Source organism: Apostichopus japonicus, chromosome 23 (genome assembly GCF_037975245.1).
Source record: "Apostichopus japonicus isolate 1M-3 chromosome 23, ASM3797524v1, whole genome shotgun sequence".
Classification (NCBI taxonomy): Eukaryota; Metazoa; Echinodermata; class Holothuroidea; order Aspidochirotida; family Stichopodidae; genus Apostichopus; species Apostichopus japonicus.
This window is the reverse complement of record NC_092583.1, coordinates 12,480,776-12,502,704: the sequence shown is the minus strand read 5'-3', so window position 1 is coordinate 12,502,704 and position 21,929 is coordinate 12,480,776. Positions and strand designations below refer to the sequence as shown.

At 38.5% G+C, this 21,929-nt stretch overlaps 1 protein-coding gene across 1 annotated transcript; it reads right to left on the bottom strand.

Annotated features, from left to right (window-relative positions):
• Window positions 1-2,508: 2,508 nt before the first annotated feature.
• On the bottom strand, window positions 2,509-21,633 carry LOC139964792 (integrator complex subunit 10-like). Its single transcript, XM_071966759.1, has 16 exons — window positions 21,417-21,633; window positions 20,840-20,907; window positions 20,093-20,193; window positions 19,116-19,172; window positions 15,211-15,293; window positions 14,544-14,625; window positions 13,220-13,550; window positions 12,615-12,772; window positions 11,477-11,601; window positions 10,349-10,499; window positions 9,545-9,627; window positions 8,573-8,710; window positions 7,901-8,095; window positions 6,891-7,056; window positions 4,925-5,018; window positions 2,509-4,048 (listed from the first exon to the last, which is right to left on the bottom strand). Exons 1-16 carry the CDS (start codon window positions 21,612-21,614, stop codon window positions 3,871-3,873), a joined length of 2,208 nt encoding a protein of 735 aa, XP_071822860.1. The 5' UTR covers window positions 21,615-21,633; the 3' UTR covers window positions 2,509-3,870.
• Window positions 21,634-21,929: the final 296 nt, after the last annotated feature.

Sequence of the window (21,929 nt, the reverse complement as noted above, 5' to 3'; positions counted from 1 at the left end):
AGTTGTTTGATATGTAAAAAACGTCTGTTTAATAAATAATTGAAGAGACACCGGTCCATTTGCGTACACGAAGCATTACAAAGTAGTAATATTTCATTGGAAAAAGGCAACTTCGAAGTGTGGTACCTATTAGCATCAGTAGATAGGGAACACGTTTGACAAAGAGCCAACATTTTGTATCAGAAATTCACTTCCTTGGACCAAACTAAGCGAAATAATTTAATTTTTGCAACATCACTCCTCATTTTTCGTCTTGTTCTATCTGTAGAACGAAGAATTTGGGGAAATATTTTGCACTGAAATTAAATCTCGGAGAAAATTGATTTTATACCCTACTTCTACATAGAGGAAACTAATTACGTCGACTTTCCATGCCTTTTGAACACAAAATGTCTTTCAAATACATTGTTCTTTTATAAAATGTGACAAACCTGAACATCACCAATAAGATTAAGTGTACAGCGACTTTATTTCACCCGAATTTGCTGCAAAACAGCTCATTCTCAACGAATAACTTGATTTTTCACTTCCTCGGTTGTGTCGTCTTGCCGCTGTCAATTTGACCAACGATTAAATTTCTGAAGTTAGTGAACCTAATGTTATATCCCCTAATACCTGTTGACAGAAAGACCTACCACGGTTTATATTCCTAAATTTGTGTACCTATAATTTCTCACATGAGACAATTTAGATGTGACTTTTTGCATTCATCTGAAAGTAAACACGTTTTTGTAAACATTTAAATTGTCAATTATTAAAAAAAATGAATGATTGTAATATGAAATTAGACAAAATAGAAATTATACGGAGGCCTTTAGTGAACATGTAGTATTGCCGACCTGTACGAGAGAACCAATACCGCATTAATTCGGTTGTAACGACTCCTCCTGGACCATTACCCATAATAACGCTGCTCAGGCATGGAGTAAGTTACCATCCTACAAGTTTCCATGGAGGTTTCGTATAGGTCAGTAGAGTGCATATGATTCAAAGGGTGGGTGGGGGCGGGAGGGATGGAGATTTTTAACTTCCTCAACTGATTAGGTAGGGGCTGAGCCTATATGGTAGGACAAGGGGCAATTGAGTGATTTTATAAAGATGGGGTGTGGCCCTCGGGTTCGCTGCAGATGGGCAGGTCTGGTGGTCCTTCCTTCAGAAAAAATGTACACGTCAAATGGTTCATTCTGAGGGATTTTTGCTATAAATTAGAACTTCATAATTAGCTCCAAACGAAGGGTTGTTTATAAATACTTTTCAGTTTTTGTGTTTGGTTGAAAAGGGGGTGGCCACCCGTAGCGGTGGTGTTATTTCCCCTAGCTTAACCATTCCCCCTAATGACGATGGATATGGGGATGGGGGGGGGGGGGGGGTAGACGTATAGATTGATCTGGAACGGAAAAAACTTGATTCAAAGCCTCCTGTACCATATAGTTTACTTACCAGGCCTTAAAGTTTGACAAGCAATTTTTGTTTTAGAAATCCACTTGGGGAGCGGCCAGTTCCTAATTAAATGATATGTTTATCGTTTTGAAGAAATATCAGGCCGTTTTTCCCTGTGAATCTTGAAATGATAGGAAGTTGGCTGAGATTCACGAGGGCAGCGTAGGATCAATGCTGAATAGTCTTATGGGAGGGGGAGGGAGCATGGAAACAACCATTGTTTATGGGGGAGGGGAGGGGATCGAAGTCGTGGGAGAGGGGTCTATTGAGAGTTTACCTCCCCTTTGAGAAATTTTCATAAAATGGATGTTGTTTAGATGCGAAATGGTCCAATATTTTGCATGATTTGAACAAATTTAACAGGGTTGTGCTGCACATCTCAGTTGAATGTTTATGAGCTATACCTAAGGATTTGTTTTACCTTTTAATAAATTTCGGTGGAGGAATGGGATGAGCCCTCGTTTTGTTCGCTCCCAAAGAAATAAACTTGCACCACTGGAAGGAGGAGGGGGATTTGGTGGAATTCATTGTTTCTAACCCTGGGCAAAACAATATGACAGACACATGAGCAAGCCTTGTGTCATAGTTTATTACAAAGTCAAGCTACTTTGGCATTTCACTGAATATCTTATGTGTGAGAATAATTATAAAACCTATTTTAGATTACATTGTGTTACCTATAAAACGATGGGTCAATTTTTTGGTAGGCACCTCGCATCTTTAAAAAAGTTTTTTGAGGATTATTAAATTATATAATAAGGCATTTCAGATCTGAGAATATAAAAGTCGTAATAAGTTAGCATTAAAATAATAATATGCTCATTCATGTTGAATACGAGTGGTCATTTTTTCTAACTTTTCTAGCATATTTGAGGGTGATACAGATGACCTACGGATGACCTATGACCTACAAAGGACCTAGCGATGACCTACGAAGGACTTCTCGTTGTAGTCAATTCCTGTAATCTCATTTATCTCCCTCCCATGAAGTCTGAATATGGAATTGATATAAAACTACAGATATTAAATGTATTTGTAAAAAGACGAATACGAAGATATGTAAACCTGTATTTCATATAAATACTTTATTTCAAATTCCACTTGAAATACTCGTCTTATATACACAGAGTACAAAATAACAGATTTTCATTACAATTGGTGTAACAAAACAAAACGTTCCTTGTCCTTTCATCGGTTTTGTTTCATATCGAGTCAACTTTTAGAGTTGTCTTAGTTGTTGTCATCTAGAGTCCTGTCCCAATGAGGAGTTTTCTTCACAGAATATAGGCTACTTAGAATTCATGTGCAGGCCCGTAGCGAGGAATTTGCCAAGGGAGGGGTGAAACTGTAGGCAAACTATCAGAGTCGTAGATACGGCATTGCAAACTATCGAAGCGTACAAGAAAATTTTGGCTGAAAATGCCTCCCAGATCGCTGGAAATGGCACTTCCCAGGCCATGTAAGTTGCATCTTAGCATTTTCTCTTTTGAAATTACTAGCGATATCAGTAAAACATACAAACAAAATATGCTCAAGGGGGGGGGGGGCGGCTGCCCCCCTTCGCCCCCCCCTTGGCTATGCGCCTGTTCATGTGAAGGATTCCTGGATTCGAATGGTAGTCATTGCAAGCAATCTCTCTATCCAAACACAACTCTCAACATATAGATTAACAGTCCCAGTATAATTGCAATAAAACCACTATCTCTTCTTATACTCAAACTGGAACAGAAAAAAGAGACAAGTCCCGTCAAGTTTATTGAAAATACTTTGTTTGTGTGTGTAGACCTCTTAGTATGAAAGTAAAATGCTTAAAGTAAAGAAGATTGCTCCAAGTGTACCGAAGGACAACTACTGAGGCTAAAAATAATATCCGTTTATTCTAGATATCATCAATTTTAGCTTAATTTTTTGTAAATTAACCTACTAACCTAGTAAATTTTGTGGTAGCTTTTCAACAAACACTTTTTTTTTTGAGACTACTGCTATAAAACTCACAATTTAGGACATGTAGGACATTCAGACACTGTAATAGGTAAAGAGGTACGGGTTGTCACTCGCCATACGAATGGATTTCCTGGGAAATGTTTACCTCTCACCTTCTCACCTCTCTAGGTGGATTTGAAAAATTCATTAAAAGCATTTTCGGATTATTTAGGTAGTTTGACAAAGTTGTAATAAATACGGTAGACAAACTTTCTCTACTGTAGTCTGGCCATTTACCGATTCACCTGAAAACAGAAAGGTAAATTATCAATAGAAACAATCCTTCGACTGTCCTGATCTTATCCAGACGATGCCATGGTACCAATGCTGTGTAGGTTTGGTTTTTGTGGAGTAAATTGTTTTGGCACAAAATGGGAAGAAACCCTCAATTTATACCTCCCCATCCCCCCCCCCCCCCCCCCCCTCTGTCACATCTATAACCTGTGCCTACATAGAAGCATTGTGGGCATTCAGACACTGTAACAGGGAGTCTCTCTCCGTCACCAGGAATTTGTAGATTAATTTGTTGATGTCTTCTTCGCATCTCGTCACTTGCTTCTCAATGTTCACTCTAAAGTCTTCTTTCCCTCCTCTTGTGATACCTCTCGTTATCGTCCTCTGTTGTCTAGGTAACCAAAAAAAAAGAAAAAAAAAAGAAGAGATTTTCAGCAAAAAGTATTCTAAGAATATTCAATTTGGTTGCTTTTAATATTTAGAAAAAAATGTATAGCGATACATGAATTATACTAATACTTCAGGATCAACAGTTTGTCAGAGTATGAAATAAAAATAACGGATAATATTGCTTCCTATACCACAGTGTAGTTTTGCCATAGTAGTTGTTCATACAATAGCAAATTTACCATGTACATACTATTATTATTGAAGTGCTTTTACATATACCAAAACACAATAACACATAAACAAAAGGCTGTATTTACTACTACTGGAGTTTGAGGTACTGTGTGGTAGTGGTCAAACATAAGCAATATAGTATAACTTTGAAATGGCCTGATTTAGGCATCCTGATAATTAAGGTTAAATGGATTAAAATGGTCAGGTAAACCCTGGTTTGACTCTACTTGCAACTTGAAGAGAATGACAAACTTGGTTCAATGAAGCTTGTTGTCTTTCATTTAATATTTAACTTTATACAACTATATTTTATTCTGGCTTAGAATTTCACAGTGTTAGCAACATTCTAAAAACGCTGGTGCATACTTAAAAATCTACTGGCTATTAATCAAATTCCTGCTTGCATATTCCTCAAATTCAGACCAATGTGACATTAATTTTTACATTCTTTTCCAAAAATGCAAGTAACTTTAGTTTCCACTTTTTCCTACTGGGCAAACTGCGAATTCCCCTGGCAAGCCGCCAGTTAATAGTCTGAATTTTCATTGCAACCTCCATCGTATTCACTCAGATGACTAAACCAATGTCCTAAATGAACGATATGAAAACACCATACTGTTAAGTTTCTTAAGATATTCGTACTAACCTTTGAATTGTGATACATGGAGGGAATAGGTCTAACCTAATGTTTCCTGCATCGGGCGTAACCAGGTACGCAAACTCCTCCAGGAAATCAAGATCTGTTTATAGAGAGCTAAGGAATCCAACCAATCACATAACAGATCATCTGTACTACCTCAAAAAACAATTTCACAAATTAAAATTGCGGACAAAGGTTTGGTCGAGAAGATGTTTCTTGTGTTTAAGCAAACCATGGGTCACTGACCAGGAAACTAGTAACAACTTTTGAAAGAGCAAATTCTTAGCTCAATTGACATTTGCACTCCTCTTACTATTTTCTGCATACTGGAGTGGGGGAGGGGGGGTGGCGGTGGTGGGGGGTATCATTCCGAGGTTTAACTGGGGTGATGTGTCTTGACTAATAATATATTATATTATATATATATTATATCCAGAGGATATGTAGACATGTTGGGTAAAATATAAGAAGAATTCCCTCTATTTATAGATAAACTAGGATCAAAATCTGGAAACATCATAGGCGTACGAGGCGGGGGGGCAGACTGCCCCCCCAAATTTCCAGATGACAAGAAATTCGGGCAAAAGTCCTGAAAAATTCGGGCAGCCTAAGAGGAGAAAAAAAAAATATATATATATATTTTTTTTTTAGGCTGCCCGAATTTTTCAGGACTTTTGCCCGAATTTCTTGTCATCTGGAATATAAATATGCAGTAGCTTGCCCGAATCTTTTTCAAATTTTTGCCCGACAATTCCATGATTTTCTTTATTCAGCATCATTATGCCCGAATATTTCCGTGTAACACCACCGTAAGCGCAGTTCATCTGGCCTACCACGCTTTTTGCAAGATCAATTTTTTTTCTAACTAGTCAATTGTTTACCTGGACCAAGGGCGGCGGAACCGGGGGGCATAGGGGCACGTGCCCCCCCCCCCCACTTTTTCTCAGGTTAAAAATGTACCTTTTTTCTATATAAAAATTGAGGTGCCTCAAGTTAGCAAAAAGCCAGGGAACCATAATGAACACTCGGGAAGGGCCGTTTCCGGCCATCTGAGGGGTTTGTAAAACCAAATTTTTTTATAGTACGCTCCGCGCCAACCGATGGTGGCGCTCCGCTCAGATAGTCGTGCATACAACTTTGCAAATCCTGGCTAAGCCCGTGACTTTTAATGAATTTCTGTGGGTCAAACTTAAAACTATTTCGAATGGAAAATTTGTTAAGATATTAACAAGAAAAAAAAACAGTCTAATTCGGAAGATTCCTACATTAGCAACTAGCATGATTTCACCTCATTTTGTCTCAAGAGAAAACTTGTTCCTTGTTTCCCAATTTGCGTATTGGATATTGCAGTGCTAGTATGCATATTTTCCTTGGGGGGGGGGGGCGTTGATGGAGTGATGTGTATACACAAGTAAGATAATACAATAAGAGTTATAAAGGGTACTAAATATAGGGCTGCATCAGTCCAATCGAATTTCTGCAAAGTGCCCTTTGATGTAGGTGCCCCCCAGATTAAAAGTGCTTCCGCCGCCCTTGACCTAGATATCCCCAACATGAGTGTATATAGAAGAAACATTTTCTTTTTCATGGATATACTGTCCCATTTTTCCCCTTAAAAGTGATGTTACCATTTTTTCTTCTTGTAATATACCAAATTTTTGGGGAAGTGTAAATTTCTAAAACGTGAGATTATAAAATAAAGAATGTTTAGATGCAACTTGCAAGGCCTCAGAAGTGCCGTTTCCGGCAATCTGAGAGGCATTGTGTGCCCAAAATTTTCTTGTACGCTACGCGCCAACCGATGGTGGCGCTCCGCTTAGATAGTGTCACGGGAACTTTCGGGCACAAAAAGTTCTGCCCCCCCAACTGAAATGGTCCCGTACGCCTATGGGAAACATTGCAACAACCTGTGCTCTACTTCGACAGCCAAAGTATTGATGAAGGGCACTTAATCAATTGATGGCAAGGATACTGATGATGTACGTAAAGAACACTGGATAGGAGAAACTACCCGCTTTAGTTAATCTCTTAAGAATCTCAGCAAAGACGGTCTCCTCTTTCGGCCAATCGTATTGCATCAGTGTGATCATGTGACCTAAAGCTGTGTCCCCTGCATCTGCAAAAGGGAATACCCTTTTCTAAGCAGATAACAGAAAGAAAAAAGAAAAGAAAAGAAATAAATTAAAAAACAGAGGAAGACATTTAGTTTTGGAAGCCTGGTGGCTGAATGGGCTTGTGAGTCAAACTTTGTAAGTCAAGTTTACTTCTGGGGTACAGTCCAACCACCAGGATTTTGTGACATAAAGTTTGGAAAACCCCCCAGAAATGACTAGGAAATTTTTTACCAGAATTTAAAGGGATTATTTGCTGACATTGGGGAAAAAAGACGTTATCTCATGAATACAATTCCTTTGTTGTACTAACTACTGTTATGTGTACCAACACGAATGCACAATATCCAACAAGTGAATATTCGTAAGAACATACTTAGTTTTGATGTGGTGCCCTGTTGGGGACCAGAGAAGCCACAGAAACAAAAATTTTCCCACTAATTTGTGACATTGATATAAACACCACATATATCATGACATTGTACACTCTTGCAGCAATTTCCTACAGTTTGAAGTCATGCATTACAAAGCACATTATATAGATAGGTGATATAGAATCATTGGACAATCTGTGTTTCTTGCATAAATAGAATATGCCTGCTTACCTCAAAGGTAATTTAAAGAAATCCTTTGCCCACAATGGGGAAGAAAGAAGGGACCTCATGAATACAATTCCTGTGTTATTGCTAACTACTGTTATGCGTACCAACAGGAATGTGTGAAATCCAACGAGTGAATATTTGTAAGTTATTTTTGATGTGGTGCCATTGTTGGGACATGCATTACAAAGCTCATTACATACATAGGAGATACATAGTAGACCATTGCACAATCAGTGTTTTATGTATTAATAGAAATATGGCTGCTTTACCTTAAAGGCCATGTATATCAGCTGGATACAGTACGGAAGAAGAGCTTCCATTTTACAAGGTATGATACGCAGGAAGCGTGAGGGCGCTTTGGAAGGTTGATTTGTGCTCTCTGTCGACCCCCTTGAGATGATCGGCCCGCTACTTCGCAAATTTTCAAACAGAGGGAGAATGCCAAGCACGGCCTCTGCTGCGACCTAAGACAAAAGAAACACAGCATATGAAATATTTAAAAATCCAAATAATGTTTTTTTCCTTTCCCCAACCGTTGTCATTTCCCGGGTAAAATATAAAGTATGAGTTCCAAACATTAAACCAAAATTTCTTATGGTCCAAGAACCCTTTTTATGCTTGTGTCCGTTCAAACGTTTTGACTGTTGAGTTTTACTCTAATACTAAAATACATATCTTGTTCGGTACATCCTTCACGTCACTGCCAAGAAAATAAGTTTTCTTTCAAAAATAATTTTGAGCTTATGTTTGAAAGAGGTATAGGGGAGGGGGGGGGGGTGGGGAGAGAAGGAAGAAAGGAATTTGAGGAAGAGAAGGTCTTGGCCCCCTAGAATCCTTGGACAACATTACAACACATTCAATAACTGTTACGCATACTTGCTGTAATAGAGGAAGCTTAATTCCAATTTACTTTACACCTTTTAAATGAATTTCAAACTTACTGCATGTTGTCCACAAGTAAAGTGACAACTAGCCTGCTGTACATTTAGCTGGATCTTCAGTTTAATTGGAGTTTGTGGCAATTCACTGATTCGTGTTTTCTCTTCTTGGATCAAGTGTAATGCTTGGCTGTGTTCACCCTGGTAAAAAAAAAATTGGGTTAATTAAGAATAAAGGAGAAGAAACCAACAAAAAACAGACCAGAACGAAGAGAATGCAAACAACAAACAAACAAAACAAACAAATCAAATTTGTGATTTGCAAATTGTGTTAGCCATACAATTTGTTAATTTGAACCATGCTGTATTTGAATATCCAACCATGCTGTATTTGTTTTATCCAACCAAGCTGTATTTGTTTGTACCTAACCATGCTGTATTTGTTTGTATCTAACCTTGCTGTATTTGTTTGTATCCAAGCATAATCCAGACAAGATAGAGGCATGCTGTATTTGTTTGTATCCAACCATGCTGCATTTGTTTTTATCCAACCATTCTGGATTTGTTTGTATCTAACCAAGCTGTATCTGTTTGTATCCAACTATGCTGAATTTGTTTGTATCCAAGCTTAATCCAGACAAGATAGAGGCAGCATGAGAGTCAAGTTTATTCCATGCGAAATTTCAGTTTGGCCTTGCAAAAAACAAAAATTGGGTCCACAATCGTTCACTATTTCGGTGTGCGGGCCTTCAAAGGCTCAAAGACTCTGGAAACTCTACCCTGCATTGATTGCTCAATCTAAGTATAAATGTTTTTTTGATCATGTCTCCCTGTTTGCTCCAAGCAATGTTTCTCAAGAAAGATGTGAACACAAGGCTTCTGGGGTCACTGCATTGATTTCAATCTCAGAACTTATTTCCTCCAATACAGACAGACTTCACTGGGAAATTTCGTAACGAGAGCCTTTGGGATGGACGAAACGTAGACAACAGATACGAGCCCAAATTGACCTTATAAAAATAAAAAGAAACTCACTCTATAAATGTGCATGTCGATTTGGAACAAACGAAGCCAGGGCCATTGTTCGCTTCTCCAGCGGTGTAAGAGCCAGGTGAAATCTGGGAAAAGATTGATACCGACTATTTGTAAATTTATACCAAGAAGGCATTCGGTGGATCGTACGACTGAAGCACTACTAAAGGTTGTCTGTTCATTGTTTATATGGAGTTAAAGAACACTGTCTGAATCAGTTATTTGTATTTGTATTTTTGATCCTCCTGCAAGCAGGAACTCGCGAAGAAGCCATCACTGGCTTATCAAAGCCGCAAGCTGACCGAAGTCAGTCACTTACATTCATATTTAATGTCCATGATTATGAATTGTCAATTGTCAACAACTCTGTAACTGGACGACATACATTAATCTTGGAGTGACTCGAACCGGGGACCTTATGATTGGAAGGCACCAGCGTTAACCACTGAGCTAACACTCAGTTATTGGCCTCCTCTACAATGAAAGATGGATTAAACTTAACAGTTAATGCGTGGATTGGGGTGACAATTTCATCATTAGTTTGGTCATAAAAATATCACAAAATATTAAAAGATTTTCAATTACTTTAATGTTCAGGCATTATGGCAATTGCGGACAAGATGGTGGTGCTGTGGGCAAAATATATATAATTTCCCCTTAGCAACCATGAATCCTTCAAAGTTCATAACATCGTCTTAATATTAAACATTTTCTAAAATGACAACCCATCCCCTGATGATATATTTTTTTACTTTAACGGAAAGCAAATTGAAGCCATTTATCCCATGGGTGCCCACCCCACAATACCTTTTTTAAAAGTCTCCCTGCTTGCTATAAGTTGCCAAGAGTTAACGGCAGTCGTAAAGGCCTTCATGATATCGTCTGTCAACTCCTTCCCATCGTCTGTCAGTATCCGTGGCGATAGATAACTTTGGTCCTCAACCCCATCACCATCGACCTGTTAAGAATCAAACCATACCATAAGAAAAACCAAAGTGACAGCTTTCTTTTTCACAGCATGAGTTTCTGTCGTGAGGACATTCATTCATCGATGACCTTTGACATATCACCTTTTACCTTTTTATATCGTTAACATTCATTTATTATTTTCTTGACTAATATGTTTTATTGTAAAGCCCCTTAGAGGCGATTTTATATTGGATAATGAGCTTTATAAATTCTGATAAATAAATAAATATATATTTATATAAATTGCTGTCCCTGAAGAGCCTGTCCCTGAAGAGCCTGTCCCTAAAGTGCTGTCCCTGAAGAGCCTGTCCATTAAGTGCTGTCCCTGAAGAGCCTGTCTCTAAAGTGCTGTCCCTGAAGAGCCTGTCCCTAAATTGCTGTCCCTGAAGAGCCTGTCCCTAAAGTGCTGCCCCTGAAGAGCCTGTCCCTGAAGAGCCTGTCCCTAAAGTGCTGTCACTGAAGAGCATGTCTCTAAAGTGCTGTCCCTGAAGAGCCTGTCCCTGAAGAGCCTGTCCCTAAAGTGCTGTCCCTGAAGAGCATGTCTCTAAAGTGCTGTCCCTGAAGAGCCTGTCCCTAAATTGCTGTCCCTGAAGAGCCTGTCCCTAAAGTGCTGTCCCTGAAGAGCTGTCCCTGAAGAGCCTGTCCCTAAGGTGCTGTCCCTGAAGAGCCCGTCCCTAAAGTGCTGTCACTGAAGAGTCTTGTCCCTAAAGTGCTGTCCCCGAAGAGCCTGTCCCTAAAGTGCTGTCCCTGAAGTGCTGTCCCTAAAGTACTGTCCCTGAAGAGCCTATTCCCAAAGTGCTGCCCTGAAGAGCCTGTCCCTCAACTGTTAATGCTCTACCCAGAATATGTTGAGAGTTTACAATCTTGTATCAAAGTTGTACACTCTTTTTGAAGGAAACTTTATAGCAAACTGAAAAGTTCAATCTGAAACCTAACTCTCTACTCTTAGACGATGTAAGTACTCACCACCACCTCTTTTCCGTCTTCAATCCTCTTTTTCTTGTGCTTGTGCCTTCGAGATCTCTTCTTAGTCTCTAGATCTTCAATCAGGAAGTCGTAAGACTGTGTGACTCCAGCTGAGGTCATGTGACCTACAAAAGAGAAATGCGGGGGGGGGTAGAAAAAAAGAAGGATGAACCCAAATGACTGACATGGACTACTTCAATTCAACGTTTCCCTTTTTCTTGTGCTGAGCTTGTAACTTTGGAAAGAATTCAATAATTGCACTTAACTTGTTGGGTTATTCATCTTATATTTCAAAACGATGAAGAAAACTTCTAAACTTCCTGAAAGGATTATGAATAATACCCTGGTGACAAAATCTTAAGAACATTTTACAAATTGACTTTCAACTAGAAATTTCTCATCAAAATTTGAGACACAAATCAAAATGTAAAATCATCAATTGCGACAACATCAATAATTTGAATTAACGGTTGAAGAAATCATAAGAATTAAACCACAGCATTTTTTCCAATTTTCTTTGATGCAAATACAAAATTATTTAAAACATGAAAACCTTCAGCCGTCAGTTCATAGAATTGCCCAGTTATATACAAATATCAAACTTCTTTACAGACTACTTTACAAACTGCTTTACAGCTGGTCGCAATACTAAAAAAATAATAACAGATTGGATGAATCTAGGCAGCTGCATATGCTTGTGGGAAAATGGGAATAGCTTATACTATACACTTCACATTAGTTGGCAACCCAATTCATAGCTTCTTTCTAATTTGTTTTAATTCCCCCCCCCCCACCCCACTTTGGAAAACCCAGTCAGATAGTAAACTGGGAATTTTCTCTACCGATGAAACAACCTTCTGTACTTTAGCCAGCCAGGGCTCGAACCCACAGCCTTCCAGTGGCTAGTTTCTGATGCTCATAATGCTAATGCCTTTAGCCACTTGACTTTAGCATTATTCTGTTACTATAACAGAACTAGCTGATATAACATCACATTGATAAAATCTGCTGGAGAATGATCACAAAGAAACAGAGTCGTCCTGTTGTGAAGAAAGGGGTGGTGGGGGGGGGGGGTGGGGGGGACAGGGAAGAATGAGGACCAAAAATAAAAGAGACCAAAAATAAAATCCACGCTCACCGCCAAATACGCCGGGATTGACGAGGTTGAAATATGTGTACATTGAGCGGAAGAACAGAATCACGTTGCTGTAGAAGACGGACTTGAGAGTGGTGACATCATCTGAATGACTCGAGTGAAGAATATTCGATAAGCTCGTGAAGGAATCTTGAAATCCCCTAAAAGGAAAGCGGGGCAAAAAAAAAATAACAATCTTGTGTGATTTTTCTTGAGAAAGAAAAAACAATTCTATGAAAAGTGATGAAGCGACTTTCATCCCCGATTATTTCGAAGTCTCAGTATCAAATCTCACCATTTGAGTAAACCAAACGATTGTAAGAATCCTTGAAATAACTTTGATGGTTACAGGCATTAAACAATCAACCACTTTGTTCGATAACTATGACCAACAATTTACAAAGAGAAGCAATATTTTTTTTCCTGAACATCGATTATGTGCATGGTTAACTCACTATATAATATTGGTGCTCTTGATTCGATAGGGTGAGACTTTCAAACAGAGTATTACACACAGATCTGAAAAACTAATTCATTTTCAAACTCGCTATTCCAGAAGAAGAAAATAAGAAGGAGGAGGTTATAAAAGTTCACCTGAAATAACTTACATTGTAACAGGTGTCAAACATTCCAGTTTCCATCCGCTTCTCTTGGCAACTATGACCAACAATTTATGGAGTCTTTCCCAGGGGTTACTGATGTCACTAATACCCCTCCCTTCAAAATCTGTTCCTAGGGCGCCTACATCCGGGGTACCCCCTCCTGACTTGGCGACACTGGTGGGGGACTTCAGAATGGAATCGGCGGTCGTCTTTGGGTTCTTGGACTGGATGGCGATGGTGATGTAGAACTCGATGGTCAGATTGAGAAACTTGGACAACTTTTTGGGCATAAATTCTAGTTGATTATTCACCAGGATTATCGGAAGCACCTCGGTAACTGTAGAAGATATTAAAAAATATTTAATAAATAAAAGAAGAGAAACACTGGTGTTATAGTTCTTACTAAAAATGGAAATAGAACAAGACAGGACATTGTGTTAAGTTATAAAGGTCTGAGGTTATAATCCTAAAAGCATCTTCACGAAGAGGTCTTTTTCTCTATTTCTACTCTATAATATCAGCCAGGGATGGAAATTATTCTATGACACTAAGCAGCAACATGTGTATGTGAGAGAAGTCAAGTGGCTTATTACTCACACTTCCTATTGTGCCACTAATCTAATTTAATGGCTTAGCTTCATTTTTGGATTGCTAAATAAAAAGAAAAAAGTAAAATTAAAATTAAATTAAAATTAGAAAATAAAGAAAATAAAAGTTATTGGTAACTTGATATTTCATCAGAGACAGTGGGGCTTTGAATTTCCAGTAAAAAATCTTGTCTCTGTCAAAGTCGTGAAGGAATTAGAAAAAGATGTAGTGGGTGATGTCCAAGTTTAAACCAGATCATTTTCAGATGGGGAAAGCCATGGACTCCTTCCTGGAAAGAACAACCCATTCTTCTGGCCAGGGGTCAAAGCTAGGGGTCGAGGTAGGGGTCGAAGCTAGGGGTAGAAGCTAGGGGTCCAACCCACAACTTTCCAGACCATAGCACTGGTTTAAACTACGACATCACCCGCTACATCTTCTTCTAATTCATTCGCTACTTTGACAGCGACAGTTTTTTTACTGGAAATTCAAAGCCCCACTGTCTCTGATGAAATATCAAGTACTAAAACTTTTATTTTCTCCACTTTCTATTTTTAGTTTACTTTTTTCTTTTTTATTTAAAGACCATATTGTAATAAAGCATTTTAACACGAGACTTTCAGTTTTGCAGTAAACATTGTTTACGTGCTAACTACATTTAAGAATACCCTCATGCATCGTTACTGATAAATAGATACTTCAGACCAGCTCAGCTATAAAACTGTCCATGCAATTCTGTTCTTACCAAGGAGTTGCCTAAATTTGTTGCATGGAGTGATGCTACCTGCAGCCTTGTCCAGCTCGAGAAGGGAATCGAGCAATGCTTTCTGTGAAGAAACCAAATCAACCGTAGATAGATTAAATGGAAAATCCAGGATTAAGTGTGATGCGACAATGGATGTAAAGAAGGGATATGAGAAACCAGAGGGAGGGGGGGGGGTAACGGTGAGCAGATTTCGTGAATAATGGGTAATAGAATGACACAAGAGTCAAGAGAACATTTTTTTTTTTTATCTTTCTTTGTTGTTTTGATAACTTGACTGTTTTTGATGTTTGAATTGGACAAGGTTTCAAATTTGCTTTTTAAGCGATGGTGAAGTTATCTATAATTCGATGACTGCAATTCATTCATTATGTCATTCCAACCCCACTTTTGAAGCAGAAAAAAGCCCATCAAAACAAATGAGTCAGTGCGTTTCTATGACACCACACCTGTTTGCTTCAAGTTCACTTACGGTACAAACATGTCAAATGCTGTAATCTACGAAACGAAACATAGGAATTTGCATGCAAGAATGCTTACAATATGTTCATTTTCTACCACCAAAACTAAACAAAAATTCACATGTAACATATATTTGAATCTGTCGGGGCCTCCCGCCCATTATAATAATATATACTGTCATACTCACCCCATATTCCTGAATAAAGTCTGGAAACTTTTTCATCAGCAGAAGTTGCAGTTTGCATTTGTTGAGTCTGTCCGTACAAATTTCTGTAAAGAGAGTATTAAAACACTTTTAGTTGCCATCTTTTCTCATGTTAACAATATAAAAGTGTTCTATCCTCTGGTAATACTATATTTTAAGTTGACATCTCGTTAAAATTCATCAAAACGTCAAATTTTGCCATGTAACACCTAACTTGTTGAGATACCGAGTTACGCTAACTTGACATCTTGGTAAAATTTTAAAATTTGAGATGTCAAGTTGGTTGTATTTTCTATATCACTTTTAATTTTGAGTAATGGCCCTTGAAATAGCTAACCTGCATCAAATATTAAAAGTGACTGGACTACTTAGTCTAATATATAGACCCACTGGATCAGTTCCTCAGATGCATTGCAAAGCTGAATGGGAAAACATAGGACTTTTATGGTAACACATGACACGTTTGCAATACACCACAAAATTTGTCGGAGGCAAATTGTGTTGATCATCATCCTACAGTGGTCTGCTATTTTATACATCATTAATAGTACTTGTTTCGATCAAGTTATTAGAATGTATATAGCAATGGAATTAACGATAACATTTTGGCCAGCGCTGAGAAGCCGATACCATCATAACTCTTGCCCTTCACCTCAAGGGATTCAGAATATTTTAAAGGTGAGTATCTTGAAAACAAGAGCATCAATGATGCAGTATCTCTATACTGGAAGTTCTAATTTCGATTCCTAGTTTCATATCTTTGCTCTGTCTCTACAATTATCAATATCAATATATATAATATTTTTGGTCATATAGTTTGACGTCAATGACAACAATCAAATAAGAAGAGGCGAACAACTCGACCATATTCTTGATGCCCACCTTGAGAAAGCTAGGCCTATCGACCTACTGTACGTTACTGTAGACTGTAGTGGTGACTACCATCAAAACTGTGTACACTTCCAAGCAGTGGCGGCCGAACCGGGGGGGGTTTGGGGGGGCTCAGCCCCCCCAATAAAAAAGTTGAGGGGGCAAATGCTTGATTAGCCCCCCCAATATTTACCAAGGCTCCGAAACGTACATCTGCCCATTTTTCAATGCATACTTGTCGATCTGTCCGATGCACACGTATACTCTATAGGTGTAATAATTTTAGTAATTGCTGGGGGACCCTCGGCCCGTCCCTTGGCGATAGACCACATTGTCATCCCAACCGCGTCTTCACGCCCCGTGAAAAGTGGAAGCAGTGAGTGTGAGTACCGGTAAGCGTAACACAACTTCGTCTTAGGCCAATGACTTGCCTCATTTCAGCCAGTTCTCCAACATCCCCTTACTTAGTGGCGGATCGAGCGTCCATATATACAGTCAGGGGCGGATGCCCCCCCCCCCCCGACGGACTCAAATGGACTGCTGGCGCCCTTTTCAGCTTTTCACTACTTTTTACTTATTCGCGATTTTTGACTATTTTATTGCGCTCTCATATACCTATTGACATTTGTCATATTCTGTCGGTGTATTTTCCGACAAAATGGCGACGACACCTATTTATTCTCCGTTTATCTGCAAATTAGCAAGGCCCCGGAAAGGGTCATTTCCTGCAATCTCGGGAGTATCTTTACTCAAAAATTTTCTGTACGCTCCGCGCCAACCTGTGGTGGCGCTCCGCTTAGATAGTGTCGAAAGCGCCCCTACAGACCATTCTTGCCCCCCCGACCAATACCCCTAGCCCCGCCACTGCCCTTACTACACTCAAAAACGTCTTTGCGAGTACACTACGAGTAATAGCTACTCTCTTAAAACACCATCGAATATACAAATTACAATGTTTTACAGACTTTACGTGCAATCTGAGAAATTGCAGGCTTGAGACCCATATTTTAGGGCCAGGTATTCGCAGCATAAAACACTCGGGAAGTGCCGTTTCCGGCCATCTGGGGGTTTGAAAAAACCCAAAATTTTCTTGTACGCTCCGCGCCAACCGATGGTGGCGCTCCGCTTAGATAGTCTCCACACATTAGCCCCCCCAATAATTTTTCCGTTCCGCCGCGCCTGCTTCCAAGTATCAAAACAACCCACGTTTTTCCTTCTCAATAATTTTGACATGAAGATTTCGTGGATTTATGACTTGGAAAAAATAATGTACAAGTAGATTACAAGTTTTTAATTGAAAGTGATGGGTGGCCTCTTCCTCTCCTTATAGCCACCCCAGTTCCTCTCCATTTTAGTATTTTCTTTTAATTCTTTGAATATTTGATGTCAAACATCACAGGTTCAAAAGAAAGCTAAACATACTTCTTATAACCTTATAGTTATACATCTTATATCCTTATAAATAAAACATCACCTTATTTAATTTTTATAGTCTTATAAAAGTTGTGATGCTATGGCTGGCTCCTCTTTTATACATACTCCAGTGAAAATAAAATGTGATAGATTATAATTTTTGTTCTTAATTCTTTCTTTTTTTTTTGGGGGGGGGGGGGTTAAAGAAATATACCAAACAAGCTGTTAATTCATAATGATGCTTCATTCTAGAAATGCACAATATACACTCTATTCCAAATTAATAGTTGTTGTTTATACCATTCACATTATGTTAAATTTATGGAGTCACAGTTAAAATATAAGTTGGAAACTTAAGTTAAAATTAAAACACACTGTAAGGCAATCGAACAAACTTACTGCACCCTGCCCCAAAACTGCCTGAACACCACCAGTACAATGCTAATGTGGCCATTACTAAATGAAAGTCTAATATAGGATGCACTACTGTAGGCCTAGCCTAAACTTGTAAACACAACAATGTGTATACGTAATTATACAAAAATACCTGATGGGCAATCAAACAAACTTATCATGACTCTTGCTCTGAAAAACTACCTGAACAACAGTACAATCCTTAAATTGATATTACTAAAACCATGGAGCTATAAACAGACGATGTCCTAATATAAATTAAATGTAGTACGACAATGTGTATGAAATTAGTGTGCAATACACTACCAGTACCAGCAGCATATCTCACAACAGTATAGAAATTGGTCGCGAGGGTGGCCATTTTCGTAAATCTAACATGTAGCTGCCATGAGTCCTAACCAATCTGCTACAAACCAGAATTGGAGGCGGGGCTTGAGTCATTGCCAATCTGCTACAAACCAGACTTGGAGGCGGGGCTTGAGTCATTGCCAATCTGCTACAAACCAAACTTTGAGGCGGGGCTTAATTATCAAAAACAAGGAAACAAACAAGTTTTGTAGCGTGTGCAAAAAAGCCTAGGTTCAACGGTTTTTCAGAGGGATTTGGCCAAATTTGGACATAAATCGGTGAAAAAGTCATGGAATGAGATACAATTCTGGAATAAAAATTAGTAACTTTTGTTGGCCTATATGATATATGCTTGCTCTGGAAATTTCAGAGAAAAAGAACTTTGTATGAAGACGCTGAAAAATTTTTAAGAGAAGAGAGAGTCCCACTTACTGTTACAATATCTCTATACATGTAATGTATTGAGATAACTAGAATCGCTATAAAGTAACATTCTAGCCCTAATTTTGGCCCCTTTTTCCTTGAACTAAGAGATAACAAGCCTAAAAATCGGCCAAAAAGTTCTCCTTTTAATCATCAGCCCCTTGAATATCTCTTTAAATGATCCTTGCTAGCTAAGCATTTTCTTTGTCCTGTTTGCATTTTTTAGTTGTTTCATATGCCAGCCATGTAGTTGTCTCCTTTACTTATGCAAGTTTGAAATCTCTGAACAGTGAAATTACATCGTCAAATCTCTTTCCCCGGAACTCGACGCGAATTAATAACTAGGTTACATCCATTGCGAGTTGCCTCAGAGAATCAGCTTTAAGTATCAACTTTATCGATAATATAAAATAATTCACCTGCACAAAACAAAAGAATTTGTCTTTGGGATTGCTCTGGAATCTTTCCAAAAAGTTCTGAAATGAAAAAAAGTACAAAATGATCTTCATTGTAGCTCTGGGAATGTGTAACGATTGCACGTAGGTGTACTGAAAGAGCGCCATCACAATTCTTGTACTGTAAGGCTGGACAATATGGAGTCCGAAATACATGTGTAGTAACTAATTTTGCAGTCATTTTCAGAAACAAAGTATGTACTGCTGCATATGTGTACACCATCCTGTACTAAAAAATATTCAATCTTTAGGGGTGAGAAGACTCGTGCACAATGAAACATCTCATGCTGGTAATCTGACCTAGTTTCAAAAATGAGGTGTAACAGAAGTATTAGGCACCACCATCAATCCCAGAAAATACACACACAACTTGCTACCGTCGGTAATTAAACACTAGTGTACCGTCAATACATACAGCTATGGTCATACCCACAACACATTGTACATAGCAGCGATGGACATCTCAGGTCTAGATAAAAGATAACAAGCTATTACGTTTCATTACTGTCTGCATTTTGTAGCGACAAGAAGAAAACTTCACTTGCGTTTAAAGGCACTGAAGACTTGCCCCAAACTGCGTGCAGCCCTCTGCAAAAAAGTTAACTTTCTGTTGCTTGCAAGTGAAGTTTTCTTCTTGTTGCTACAAAATGCAGACGGTAATGGAACGTGATACCTTGTTATCTTTTATCTGGACCTGAGAACGGGGTGTTCCATAACAACTCCCTGTGGGTATTGAACGTAGCTGCATGTATTGACTTACACCTCATTCGAAACTACGTCAGATTACCGGCATGAGAAGTTTCTTTGTGCACGAGTCTTCACTCCCTTTAAGTGCCAAGACGTCATTTACAAACACCCCAAGAACATGAGATGGATTCCCTCAAATTGCAGTTCACAACTTATGTACTGTAAAGAGGAGCAAGAACTTCAAAGACACTGACCTCTGTAAAATTTTTGGTCTCCATCCTCTTCACTTTGCAGAGAGGATGTGACAAGAAACAGTTCTTCCCTGAGTCTTTCTTCATCACAGAATTTTGAAAATCTATCAAAAGTATATAAAAAAAACCCCAAGAAAATAAATGCAATAATACAAACCCATACGAGACAAACAATATATACCATGTTAATCATAACATCTCTATATTGTAAGTTGTAACTGCAATTTATTTGTAGTCGGAGTTACTGTGGATATTGCGGTACCTTGTAAGTGATATTGCAATTAACTGATATGTCAGTATACTTAAGTCAAAACAAAGTGCACAGTCTTCTGAAAGCGCTACTTTTCAACAGAGGCCTATTGAGTTTAATTCAGGAAAGGAGGGGGTGGGGGTGGGGTAGTGAGAGGGTAAGGGAATTGATATCACTGTTAACATTTTTGAACGTTTTTCTTTGCTTTTGAGAATCTTTCTGCTTTCTTTACATATTAAACATTGTCCAACTAATAGTGAACATTACAAAAAACACAGACTAAACATTGCAACATTTGTGATTTCTGCAACTGAACTTACTGAAGGTTGCCTTTTCCTTCCTTTTGCTATAGTTGGATTTGGACTTGAAAATGGATGTTGGCTTGGTAGCCTGTGTACAACCAAATGGTCACACTGGCTAATAAGTTACATCTATTTCTCACACTTTGCAGAAGTTGGTGTCCAGATCAAATCTCTAGAATGGAGGCAAAAGATACTTACAGATGGATGAGGCTGTGAGATGATTCACTAGCAATCTGTCCACTCTTTTCCACCAGGTAAGCCTCAAACTGAAATAAATATTTCCAGAAAATGTTGGGATTAGCCTTGCGGTAGATTCAGTCCAAACGTTAGCAATATTTGAAGGCACATCAATTATGAAGGTGCTTCATAATTGACAGTTACAGTTGGCATATCGACCAATGTGTCACTTTTGGGGTATGAAAGAGCTTGACACGGCAGACGTATTGTGGTCAAATTCTGCTCGATTGTATGTTACGAAGGCACAGAACAACAATTATTTTGAGATTGTTTCAGTACATTTCTGAGGAACTGTACACATATGAAAAATGCATACAGTTGAGTGATTTGGATTTTTCCTTGATAGACATCATTGATCAAATCCTTAAGTGCGTCAATTAAGAGACCACCATGCTACTACTGGTAACTATTAGGCCTAAGTTAGGCCAGTAGCAGAAGTACTACGCTAGTAAGCAGCATCATGTTGCTTCATTGCAACTTTGAGTGTATTTCTTCTTAGAGCTAGGCTAAGTTAATGCGTTAGGCTAACCAAGCTTACCTGGACACAAAATTCGGATGGGTATAGAGTCTTTGCCGTTAACAAGAGTGCTTTCGCTGCGTACGGATCATTCTTTTGACAAGATTTTGCTTTTTCTATGATACTCTTTGCATCATTAGAATGCTGTTGAATTTCTTCCTCATGTTTGGAATTTGTAAATGGTAAGATACTTGTGCCGACTATCATGGGAGCTGCCATTTTGAATTTAAGGTGTAGGCCTAGGTCCATATTTCGTAAAAAACGCCCTCACTTATTCGCGTAACGTTTGTCTTTACGCTTTTGTTGTCATAAAAGTCTATGTATAAAAAATAGTGAGTTCATTATTTTTTAACATTTTCTATGTAAGGATTAAATGTGCAAAATGTAAAAATCTTTTTGGAATGAAAGGTCTACATTTCGTAAAATAACATCCTAACTGTGCAAAATGTACGAATTTCAAACATTTTGCATAAACAGTGATGATTAAAACTTGCAAATTATATGATAACCCCTTACTCTGAGTTGCAAATTTAT

What these genes read in the sequence shown, in the direction of transcription:
- LOC139964792 (XM_071966759.1), bottom strand. Translation starts at nt 21,614, where the DNA reads ATGGCAGCTCCCATGATAGTCGGCACAAGTATCTTACCATTTACAAAT. An exon ending in ACTTTATTCAGGAATATGGG is followed by an intron (nt 14,626 to 15,210) that starts GTGAGTATGACA and finishes GTTTCTTCACAG; the next exon opens with AAAGCATTGCTCGATTCCCT. An exon ending in CAAATTTAGGCAACTCCTTG is followed by an intron (nt 13,551 to 14,543) that starts GTAAGAACAGAA and finishes TATCTTCTACAG; the next exon opens with TTACCGAGGTGCTTCCGATA.